The sequence below is a fragment of the Mustela erminea genome, chromosome 15 (genome assembly GCF_009829155.1).
Source record: "Mustela erminea isolate mMusErm1 chromosome 15, mMusErm1.Pri, whole genome shotgun sequence".
NCBI classification, from domain to species: domain Eukaryota; kingdom Metazoa; phylum Chordata; class Mammalia; order Carnivora; family Mustelidae; genus Mustela; species Mustela erminea.
The window spans coordinates 62,911,537-62,923,310 of record NC_045628.1 but is presented as its reverse complement, the minus strand read 5'-3'; the positions used below and the strand labels follow the sequence as shown (position 1 = coordinate 62,923,310).

At 42.5% G+C, this 11,774-nt stretch overlaps 2 protein-coding genes across 2 annotated transcripts in view; both read left to right on the top strand.

Annotated features, from left to right (window-relative positions):
• The first annotated feature begins 2,383 nt into the window (after window positions 1-2,383).
• LOC116574565 (collagen alpha-1(XI) chain-like) lies at window positions 2,384-4,669 on the top strand. Its single transcript, XM_032315365.1, has 2 exons — window positions 2,384-3,345; window positions 4,615-4,669. The coding sequence occupies exons 1-2, from the start codon at window positions 2,975-2,977 to the stop codon at window positions 4,667-4,669; spliced, it is 426 nt and encodes a 141-aa protein (XP_032171256.1). The 5' UTR covers window positions 2,384-2,974.
• NEK5 (NIMA related kinase 5) overlaps window positions 3,170-11,774 on the top strand; it is a 59,610-nt gene continuing 51,005 nt past the window's right edge. The window contains exons 1-2 of the mRNA XM_032314184.1: window positions 3,170-3,345; window positions 5,045-5,182. Coding sequence (XP_032170075.1) covers window positions 5,066-5,182 — 117 coding nt within the window. The 5' untranslated portion in view covers window positions 3,170-3,345; window positions 5,045-5,065. The remainder of the gene's footprint in view (window positions 3,346-5,044; window positions 5,183-11,774) is intronic.

Sequence of the window (11,774 nt, the reverse complement as noted above, 5' to 3'; positions counted from 1 at the left end):
ATATTGTACTCCAGAAGAAAGAGGCTCCTCCCTGAAGATCTCATGGAGGTAAGTGTGCAAACAGCGGAAGCCTAAGCCAGTATGAGGAATGGTGCTCCAGTGAAGAACCAGTGAAGTAGCTGAGTCTATGGCAGGATGGTTTTAAGGATCTCCTGGAGTATGGAATACACACATCTTGTAGATTTAAACAATTTTTTTTTAATCTTCAGTTAACAAAAACTGTGGTATAGACCTTCACCCCACCCTCTTCATCTTCCTTGAGGCATCTTTGTCATCCTTGAGACGTCATCCTTTGTCTCCTCTGTTCTCTCACGGTCTCTCCATCCGTCCTTATTTTTCAGGACCTTGACATTTTTGAGGAATACCAGTTAGGCATTTTGTAGCAGGTCCCTCAGTGTTTTGTGTGGTGTTTTTCTCATGATGAGGCTGAGCTCAAGGGTTTGGGGAAGAATATCATGGAGGTGAGGTGCCCTTTCTGCCACATCTCATCAGGGAGTATGCGATTTCAACACAATTTATTACTGTTGTTGTTAACTTTGGTCACTTGGTTAAGGCAGTGTCTGCCAGGATCTCCACTGTAAAATTACCAATTTTCCATTTTCGAGCACTGGGATACAAATTTCCCAACTAGAGGACACAGTATATATACTGTCCTAGTGCCTCTAAGCGACTCACTCACTGGGTCCAGCTTGTCCTCAGCTCTACCTCCTGAAGGGGGCTATAATCCAATGTGAAGTCATTTGTTCTGATCCTTCAATTGGTCTAGCTTTGGCTATTGGGAGTTTCCCAGTTGCCTCTGAGTTCCTCTGACATGCCCTCATTCTTTTGTGTTTTGAGAACCTCCTTCCTTCCTGGTACTACAAGAAGATGGTCCAGACGCATCTTCAGCTTTCTCTGTTGCAGCTCCAGAATCAGCCATTTCTCCAAGGAGCCTTGGCTCCTTTCATGGGTTTGGAAACCAGGAGCTGGGCTGTCAATGCTTCTAGGCCCTCTTAGCAGACAGAGTGAGGAGAGCCATATATGTTTGCTATCCTGTGCACACCCACACAGCTATAGTCATTTCTGTGTCTCTCCATCTCTTTGTGTGTTGAGCCGAGGGTGAGCTCATACTGATGTCTTGAACTCTGATCTAGTACTACAGGGTTCATTCTAGGCTTCCCCTCCTTGCTTTTCTAGCTTCTCTTCTGACAGTGAGAAACCTGGCTTCAGCCATCCATTATCTACTAGACTGCTCAACACTAGGATACATATGTTTCCAAATTATCAACCCATACTCCTGTGAGAAACAAATTTCCTAACTAGAGTACAGAGTTCATGTACTGTTCTAGTGCCTCTAGCCTTACAATTCCAATCAAAACACCATTTTCCAGAGTTACCTAGATTAGGTTCCCCCTGCCTTTTTTTTTTTTTAAACCACTCTCTTTTAGTGGGGATAGTTTTAAGGATAGTTCCAGATACCCAACTTCCATAAATACTGTATTCTGTACCTCTAAGTCATATCAAACTTTAGCATTGCCCCCGGGGATAAATATTTCCAAACCACCAAACAAAGGGAGCTTGGAATTATGTATAGTTATTGAGAGACTCAATGAGTCTTGATTGGATGACATCATTTCACAAGTCAGTTGGCTTGTAGAATTTTGCTTTTAATAACATTTCAGGATATTTAATGGATGATTAGGAGCCAGTTTTAGTGATAGATTATTATGATTCTTGACTTAAAACCAGGCAAGAATTGAGGGACACTTTTTTTTTTAAGATTTTATTTATTTTTTTGACAGAGAGATCACAAGGAGGCAGAGAGGCAGGCAGAGAGAGAGGGGAAGCAGGCTCTCTGCTAAGCAGAGAGCCTGATGTGGGGCTCAATCTCAGGACCCTGAGACCACGACCTGAGCCAAAGGCAGAGGTTTAACCCACCGAGCCACCCAGGCGTTCCCCGAGGGACACTTTTAACAAAAATTCCAATTTCTATTTATTTAACTGAATGAGTTTTCCCAGTACTTAATGGCTTGAAAGAAAGGATGAAAGAAAGAAAAGAAAGAGGGAGAAAGAAAGAAAAGCAAGAGAATAATTTTTGAACCTTGTCTATTCCAGCAAAAAGTGAGCATTCATCTAGTGGATACTAATTGGGAGGGGGGAAAAAGCCCATTGACATCTTTAAGTGATAAATTTCCAATACAATTTTACTTTTTTATGTTTAATGATTATTTATCAGTGTGATTCATTTCATTTTTTTTTTTACCAATTCCGTACCTACTAGTACTGTTAATAATTCAATCAAGAATGAAAGAAAGCCTATGATCAGGAAATATAAATTAATTTCCACTTATATGATAGTGATCAATAAAACTTTGAAGCAGAAAAACATTAGCTATAGGGATAGTTCAAGGAGAGAAAGGAATGATGTAAACTTTGTGATTCTCAAAAGAAGAGCTTACTTAAAAAGAGAATGATGGTTGGTTTCAAATTACCGTGGTTTTTAGATTACTTTGGATATGTTTTACTCGTGTCAGTATTTATAATTGCTGGAAATTACATCCTTTTCAACTATTTAGACATGTAATGGAACGTTTTAGACAGCAGCTTGATGTGCCTTCGCAAATGGGGAATGGGAAGGCGGGGGCGGGGATCGGCGGTGGGTGGTGCCTGTTTGCAGACCACTGCGTTGCGGCCAGTTTGGTAAGGCCGCCAAGTGGAGACCAGTGTCTGTCCATCTCTTGATAGTATTTGAGCCTTGCACGAAAAACTCTCCCTGTCTCAATTTAGTTCATTTAGAAAACTGGATGACCGCTACTTTGCTGGGTTGTTGCAAAGAACAGAGATAATTTCTGCAAAGCATCTGGTACGCCGTGTGGCGACAAACCGGAGCGCTGTGCTGGTGGAGTGAGAGGCACCGGAGTCCCGACCCAAGACAGCAGAAGGTGACGCGGCCGGGTTTCCAAACTCCCTGGCCTCGGACTGTTCTTCGGGGAGGATGGTGCAGACCGGTCCTCTCTCCGCCAGCGCCCCGCCCCCCTTCCGCCGCGCGGCTCCACCCCCGCCGCCCGGAAGCGCAGCGGCCAGGGGAACCCAGATTCCCCCGCAAGGAAGTTTCCCGCCCGGCGGAGCCGGCTCAGCAGGTATGCTGCGGGCGGGTCGCCCGGGATCCTGCCCCCGAGCTGCCCCCAGGGCTCCGGGAGCCGCGGGGAAAGGGACCGAGCCCCCGAAGGGTACACAGGGGCTGGAGGGGGAACTGCCCGAAGTCCCGGGCCGCGTTGGTCTCCGTGGCAACGCGCTACACACCGCTCTGGCGCGGGCACCAGCTCTGCAGCCCAGCCGGCGGCCGCCTCGCCGAGTGCTCCTAAGGTAGAAGGCTTGTCCCGAGAGCTGGGGGCTTCCACCCCGTGGTGCCGCCGGGGCCGGGCGGTCGCCGTCCCTCAGTTCCCGGGCTGGAGTCCTCGTGTTCCAATTCCGCAGCCGCCTCCCTTAAAACCAGGTCCTCAGGTGTCTCTGACCTCCCCTGGCAGCGGAGCTGGTTCCCAGACCCATGCCACCTAGTTGTCCCCTTTCCTACCATGACACAAATGATCGAAAACCTGACTGGCCTGCTCACGCAAGTTTTAAAAGTGGGCATGATGGGGCGCCTGGGTGGCTCAGTTGGTTAAGCGGTTGCCTTCGGCTCAGGTCATGATCCCAGCGTCCTGGGATCGAGTCCCACATCGGGCCCCTTGCTCGGCAGGGAACCTGCTTCTCCCTCTGCCTCTAGCCTGCCTGTGCTTGCGCTCTGTATCTCTCTCTCTCTAACAACAACAACAAAAAAAGTGGGCATGATGTCCTAATTGTGGTGTAAAGAGGAAATACAAGGAAACGGTTTATAATAAAGTTTGCATTTCAGTCTGCAAATGCTTGGTACGACCACATTCGAAGAAGTAGGGGAAGTAGACAAGGGCCCGCGCCTGGGCTGGGAGGCACCTGACCTTGACGGCCGCCCACTGTTAGGTCTCCTCTCGGCTAAGGCTACCTTGAGCAGCTCAGCCAGCGGGGGCGTGATTTTCCAAACCGGTGCACAATTCTTGGTAATATTCCAAACACAACAAAGTACAACCAAGCCTTGATTTACATGCGTTTGCTTTCCTCGAAAATTCAGTGTTCAGGGGCGCCTGGGTGGCTCAGTGAGTTAAGCCGCTGCCTTCGGCTCAGGTCATGATCTCAGGATCCTGGGATCGAGTCCCGCATCGGGATCTCTGCTCAGCAGGGAGCCTGCTTCCCTCTCTCTCTCTCTGCCTGCCTATCTGTCTACTGTGATCTCTCTCTGTCAAATAAATAAATAAAATCTTAAAAAAAAAAAGAAAATTCAGTGTTCAGTAAAACTGCAAAAAAATATTCTGTATTTACGTGTAAAATGCAGTTTGGTGCTAGCTGCAGATCGTTATAAGTAGATTTTTCCATGCACATGAAAGTGTGTGGGGACTTGCTAGGGTTGTAGGCCCGCGGGATACTTCTTTATTTTCAGGACCGTGCCTCGCATCTCAGGATATTAGTATTCCAGTCCCCAACCACTTCTAAATGCCATAGTGCTTTTCGTTTCTCTGCAAGAACAGAAAAACCTCCGCAAATTCCCAAAATGTCCCCTAGGGGGCAGCACGTCCTCGTTGAGAAGGGCCGAACTGTAAAACCGCACCAGTATTAAGGACATTCCCCCTTTACAGGGGAGCCAAGACCCCGGCGTGTTGTATCTTAGATTCTCAGAACAATCTTGCAAAACCAGGTATTGTTATTTCCATTTTAGTAATTAGGAGAGTGAGGTTTTGAGGGATTAAGTGACTTCCCCAGGATCACAACACTACAGTTATCAAAACGGAGTCTGAGCTCAGATTACACCAAGAAAAAATGTTTCCCCTTCGTTATTGCCTGCCATCCCAAGGAAAGTTATTTGACTTTGTCTTGGTGAGGTTGGTAGGAAAGTTTTACCAAAAGAAGTTCCTTTACACTGCAGTGGTCAGTTGTGTGACTTTGTTCACGTTTATGAAAGATGTGCAATAAAATTTCAGTGCTCTGATTTCAGGAACCACCGTGCATTGACACCATGGACAATTATGATGTGATTAAGGTCATTGGGGAAGGTGCCTTCGGGAAAGCATTCTTGGCTAATGGGAAATCAGATGGCAAGTACTGTGTTATTAAAGAGGTCGATTTTGCGAAGGTAAAGTGAAGAAGTTCACATTCCTGTTCATTTTCAGTAATATATTCAGTTGGCTTTTAATTTAGTATGAAAAAGAAAGTCATTTTTTTTTTTTGCTCCTTTGAGTTTATAGTATGAACGTTAAGCCTCAGTTGACCAGGGGCACCTGGGTGGCTCAGTCGGTTAAGCATCTGTGAAACTGGAACTACAATGAGTGTAGAGATTATTTAAAAATAAAATCTTTGAAAAAATCCCTTTAGTTAAAAAAAAAAAACCCAAAATGTGTGTAAAATCTACTTGACAAGTTGCACAGCGTGAGTGTACTTAATGCCCCTGAACTGTACAGTTTAAAATGGTTAAAATGGTATTTATTGTATGTTCTATATATTTTACCACAGTTTTTTAATGTTGCAAAGGAAAACAAAAGACCTTCCCAAACTTACACTAAAGCTCAGGTGTAGATGGTTAGCTTTGGAGAGAATGCTTTATTCACCAGTATAGGTCCTTTCTCGTGGCCCTGTGGCATCCTACTACTAGTGTCCTGTTACTCTAATGCACTCTCAGAGCTTCTTTCCTCGACATTGTTCTGTTTGCTTGCCTTTGTTTATCTGGCTGCTCTCTCTCAGGTCTGTCTACCCTCTCACTCCGTAGATGTCCCCCAGCATCTGTTCTTTGCCAACTCTCTTCTCTTTCTCTGGGCAGTCGCCTCACTCTTGTCTTTCCCAGTAAGCAGACCACTCTTAAAACTCTCTCCAGCCCTGGTCCCTCCCAGCCCCCGGTTCTGCATTTTATCTGCTCTGTGTTGCACTGTGTTCATGGCATTAGTGTCCTTGTGAGATCCAGGCTCAAAACCATGGGATCACCTGTGAGTCTTGTCTCCCTCCACGTCCGATTACTTGCCACATACTGTTGGCTCCTTCTCTCCTCTGAGTTTGTTTTATTTGTTTAGTCAATGCCCTGGGCTGCTTCAGTATCTTTGCCAAGGCTCCAGCTTCCATGTAGAAAATTTTTGATAATGCTCCATCCGTGTCCCCAGACCTTCACTAGGACAGAAGTCATCAGGAAAGATGACTGGATGCATTGTCACTTTTGAGTACATAAAAACATAAAACTTATGAATGACAAAAAAACACCACGAATAAATTGAAAGGAAGTTGACAGAATGCCAAAATATTTGCAACTATTAACAAAAAAGTGCTAGCCTTTTATAAATGAATAAAAAGGAAAAACCCATAACCAAAGACGTCATCATACAAAAACTTCAAACTCATGAGTAAAGTAAGAAATATATATCAATACATACAACTTTTTGCTTATACATTTGGGAAAGATAAGAAAGAATATAAAAGTGGGGAAGTGGGGACTCTTCCTCTGATGATGGGAAGGTAGATTGGTATCACTCTGAAGGGAATTCATTAGTATGTATTAAAACCTTAGAAGGATCCATGCCAAAAAAAAAAAGAAGGATCCATGCCCTATTTGCATTATAGGTCCACAGTTGTAAAGATGAAAAAAAATCAGGCCACCAAAAGTTATATATGTATGTGTGTGTGTGATGTTAACAGTACCAGTACCCACACACATACATGCACACACACATGCACACTAACAGTGATTATTGCTGAGTGATAGGATTTCGTCTCTACTACTCCTCTGCATTTTCAAAATTTTTAATATGAAGCATATATTCTTTTTTTTAATTATTAATCCTCTTTTTGTTTTTTTTTTTACATTTTTATTTATTTATTTGAGGGAGAATGAAAACGAGAGAGATCACAGAGGGATAGAGAAGCAGGCTCCCCACTGAGCAGGGAGCCCAACGTGGGGCTTGATCCCAGGACCCTGAGATCATGACCTGAGCTAAAGGCAGATGCTTAACCGACTGAGCCACTCAGACGCCCCTTGAACTGTATTATTTGTGTAGGCAGAAAAAGCTATCTTTGTTTTGAAAAAGATAGGGAAAAAAGTACACATCCCAGGATCTACTTTTGGGAGTGTACTCCAAGGAAATACCCGGAGATGTACAGTCAGAAAGCAACTTAAGTGTCGAACAGTAGGGGATTGGTTACTTCATTTATAAAAAAGGAAGCGGCTCTTAGAAATCATGTTGCAGGTGAAGTGTTGATGTGAGAAATGTCACAGCTTCTGCTAATTGAGAAAACAGTGTATGTAGAACGAGGTACTCTTGGTAAAAATATGTATTCTCTTTTTCCAAGAATATAGATACCCATGCATGTAGTCACATACATAAAAGGAAAATGTACTCGATTGTTGTTATGTAGGTGGAATGTGGGATTGTGAGTAATTTTTGCCTTGTACTTTTATATTGTTTTGCTCTTTGGATTAGTTTTCACACTCTCTCTGGTTTGTTTTCCCAAATTCCATTTCCAGCTTCCCCTCCACATACCCAGCTGTCTCTGTGCTCACCCATGGGGCTCTTTTTTTAAGAAGGTCTTTGCCTGCGCGTTTCCAAGCATTAAGATCCTACTTGCTTGGGGCTGAGCTCCAGGAGACCTTCCAGGACCTTCCCACTTGAAGTAATCTCTCTCTGTGTAAACGCATAGCTTTTTTACCTGTCCTGCTGCTATGGTACTGATTGTCCTCTTCTCTGATGGGCTTTGTTTTGTGTGTGTGTGTCTGTGCCTTCTCCCCTTACTAAACCGTGTGTGCTGTGCGTGCAGAATGCCTACCTTATTTGTCTTGGCCTTCCACACAGCGCCTAATAATGCTTTGCCCCTGTAGGTAGTCAATACATTTTTATAATTTATAAATAATTCAGTGGCTAGACACTTTCAGGCCTTCTAGCTCTGTTGTTAAGATGGTACATAGTTAGGAATTACAACACCATTTTAATTCTAAGGAAAGAAGAAAGTATTGGGGAGGTGAATTTTCTATAAGGATATATATTAATTCACTTGATAGTATCTCTCCCATTCTTAGTATGCATAATAAAAAGTCAACCATATTTTTCTAATATAGCACTGATTTTTTTCATCCATTTTCTCATGAACTGCCTTGGCCTCCGTGCCATCACTAAGGAGAATGTCATATTAGGCCTTGTTCTTCTTGCTTTCCCATATCTCTTTATATTATTAAATTTGCCTAGCAAGGCCTGTGTCCCAGTATTAATAGGTATTGCTTCTTTCTTCCTTTCTACCCTAATGTAGTTTTTCATTACTTCTTATCTAGAGAAATCTACATTTCCTCACATCACCAGTGTCTCTCCATGCTATAAACTCTAAATACAAGAACCTGAATGGCTTATTTCTTACAGGTACCAAGCTACTATAATAGTACCAAGCTACTATTTTCTCTCTCATCATCCTACTGTTATCAAGCATATTCTTTTGATTCTTTTTTTTTTTTTTTTAAGTAAGCTCTTCCCCTAGTGTGGGCCTTGAACTCCCAACCCTGAGATCAAGAGTTGTGTGCTCTAGCAATGGAGCCAGCCATCCGCCCCTATTCTTTTGATTCTTGCCTCCAAAATGTGTTGTATACTTTCTTGATTATAAATGAAAGTGCTCATTACACAAATTTTTGAAAAGAACTGAAGGGCAAAATAAGGCCATTTAGAGGAAAATACAATCACTTGTAACCTCTCTCTTTAAACATTATGGTACATTTTTCTCCAGGCTATTTTTTTTTTTTTTAAGATTTTATTTCTTTATTTGACAGAGACAGTGAGAGAGGGAATACAAGGAAGGGCAGTGGGAGAGGGAGACGCAGGCTTCCCACTGAGCAGGGAGACCGACGTGGGGCTCAATCCCAAGATCCTGGGATCAGGACCTAAGCTGAAGGCAGACACTTAACGACTGAGCCACCCAGGCGCCCCTCCAGGCTATTTTTAATGTATAAATACTTTATAAGATACTGGCATGATAGGTGCCATGATAGATATACTCTTCTATAGCATCTTTTTGTACTTAGCAGTATGTCATGAATATTTTCTCAAGTCATTCAGTGTTTTTATATAGTAAAATGTTCTTTGGGGCCCCTGGCTGGCTCAGTTGGAAGTGCATGTGACTCTTGATCTTGGGGTTGTGAGTTCAAGCCCCACGTTGGGTGTAGAGATTACTAAAAAAAAGTAAGTAAATAAACTTAGAAAAATATTCTCATATAATAATATTAAATGTTCCCAATAATAAAGATAATGCTTACCACTGGGTGGTAAGCACTGGGTGCCTATTTTACCTCTGCCATCCTATGTGATTTACATATATCAATTCATTTAATTCTTGCAACAGCCCTGAAGATCTATCTTGTGGCTCATTGTATAGATAAAAGAGCTGAGGCTCAAGGATGTTAAGTGATTTGCTCAATGATGCCCAATAGCCAACAGATCTCTCTCACTCTTGCTCTTTCTACTATAACACTTTGCCTCCCTTGATTTTTGATGACTGCCTAATATGCCATCAGGTTAAGAAACACCAGGGGCGCCTGGGTGGCTCAGTGGGTTAAGCCTCTGCCTTTGGCTCAGGTCATGATCCCAGGGTCCTGGAATCGAGCCCTACAACAGGCTCTCTGCTCTGCTCAGCGGGGATCCTGCTCCCCCCCTCCCCACCCTACCTGCTTCTCTGCCTATTTGTGATCTCTGTCAAGTAAATAAATAAATACATTAACTATTTTTATATTTTCAGACATTTATGTTTAATTTTTTAGGGATGATTAAAAACCATGTAATAAGAATATAAGTCACTTTTTGAAAGATTTTATTTATTTATTTATTTGAGAGAGAGACAGGGAGAGTGAGCAGGAGGGAGAGGGAGAGAGAATCTGAAGCAGCCTTCCTGCTAAGCGCAGAGCCGGACCCGGACTCGATTCCACAACCATGAGATCATGACCTGAGCCAAAACCAAGAGTTGAACACTTAACTAACTGAGCCATCCAGGCGCCCCTAAGTTATTCTCATTAAACAAACTATGTACACATGTTTACCTCTGTGTGCATTAAGTAAAAACATTTAGCAATTAGCAGCAATTACTCCTAAGGAATGGGAATTAATGGAATGGGTGGGGAGGACAAGGGGCAGTTTCACTTTCATCTTGTTCACTTCTGTCTGGCTTCAAATATTTTTTAAGATCACAAGTGTGTATCATGACAGTAATTAAAAAACTAATGACAAAGCATGGTAAAGAAGGTTTTATATGAAAGCACTTGTCACATTTCTGATTATTTTCTTTTGATAAATTTCTAGAAGAGATAATAAGCCAAAAACAGGAGCAATTTAAAGTTTCTTAGTTCATGTTGTAAAATTGCTTCCGCCCCACATTTATACACCTATACCAGAAGTATATGAGTGCCGGTTTCCTGCTCTTTGGATAATCCTAGGTATTAACATACTTGTCTTTGTTTATATCATAGGTGAAACATTACATCAAATTTTATTTCAGTCTTTGTTCTTTATTTTTTTTTAAATTTATTTATTTATTTTACAGAGAGAGAGAGAGAGAGAGAGATCACAACCAGGCAGAGAGGCAGGCAGAGAAAGATGGAGGTTTAGATCTTTAGATTATTGAGTGGGGTTGGATATTTTTTTCTGTTTCTCATTTTTGTTTCTTTTCTTTTTTATGAGTTGCCCATCCGTGTATTTTGCCATATTTGTATTAGCAGGTTTGCCCTTTTTGCCTTGTTAATTTGCCAGAACTCCTTATATTTTATAGATACTGAAATATTTGCCACATCTATTGCCAGTATTTGTACCTAGCTATAAAAATACAGTCACCTACCTACGTGTGCCTTTTGGTTTTGTGTCTAATGTTCTTTTGAAAAACAGTAGTTAAAGTGGTTGAGTAGCCAAGTCTGTCAATCTCGTAGGAGTAATTCAGTTACTTGTGTTTTGAAACTCACATGGAGCAGCTGTTTTTAAATTTAAATTGGGGTGGAAGAGACAGAAGCTGAGATTTAAATGATTTACAGAAGGATACATAGGTAGGAGGCAGTAAAGTTGGGATTGAGAACGTTAATGTTTAAAAAATGCTTAACTCTCAGTGAGGATGAGAAGTATGGGAACTCACACATACCGCGTGGGCTGGTGTTGAAGACCATTAGAGAAGGAGCGGGGGAGAGGAGTAGGTGACCTGCTGGGGCTGGAAAGGGGGTGCGGCCAGGCCAGAAGTCAGGTGGAGATGACCAGTCAGGCAATCGCAAAGTGTCAAGAACGAGGAAGAAGGGGTGGGAGCGAGGTGTGGCCACTGCCACTGGCACCGAAACAATCGAAAAATACTTTCAGTAGATGATCTGCCGAATAATAAGAAAATGCATCAAATCAAAATGAGGTCCCAAGAGACCATTTTTATTTGAAAATGAAAAATGTAGTAATCTGGGCGCCTGGGTGGCTCAGTGGGTTAAGCCGCTGCCTTCGGCTCAGGTCATGATCTCAGAGTCCTGGGATCGAGTCCCACATCGGGCTCCCTGCTCAGCAGAGAGCCTGCTTCCCTCTCTCTCTCTCTGCCTGCCTCTCCATCTACTTGTGATTTCTCTCTGTCAAATAAATAAATAAAATCTTTAAAAAAAAAAAAAAAAAAAAAAAAAAGAAAAATGTAGTAATCTTACTACAGAATTTTACTGGCCTGATTGAGGGGATATATGACTTTTTTTTTTTTTTTAATTTCAT

What these genes read in the sequence shown, in the direction of transcription:
- LOC116574565 (XM_032315365.1), top strand. Translation starts at nt 2,975, where the DNA reads ATGGTGCAGACCGGTCCTCTCTCCGCCAGCGCCCCGCCCCCCTTCCGC. An exon ending in CCTCGCCGAGTGCTCCTAAG is followed by an intron (nt 3,346 to 4,614) that starts GTAGAAGGCTTG and finishes AATGTCCCCTAG; the next exon opens with GGGGCAGCACGTCCTCGTTG.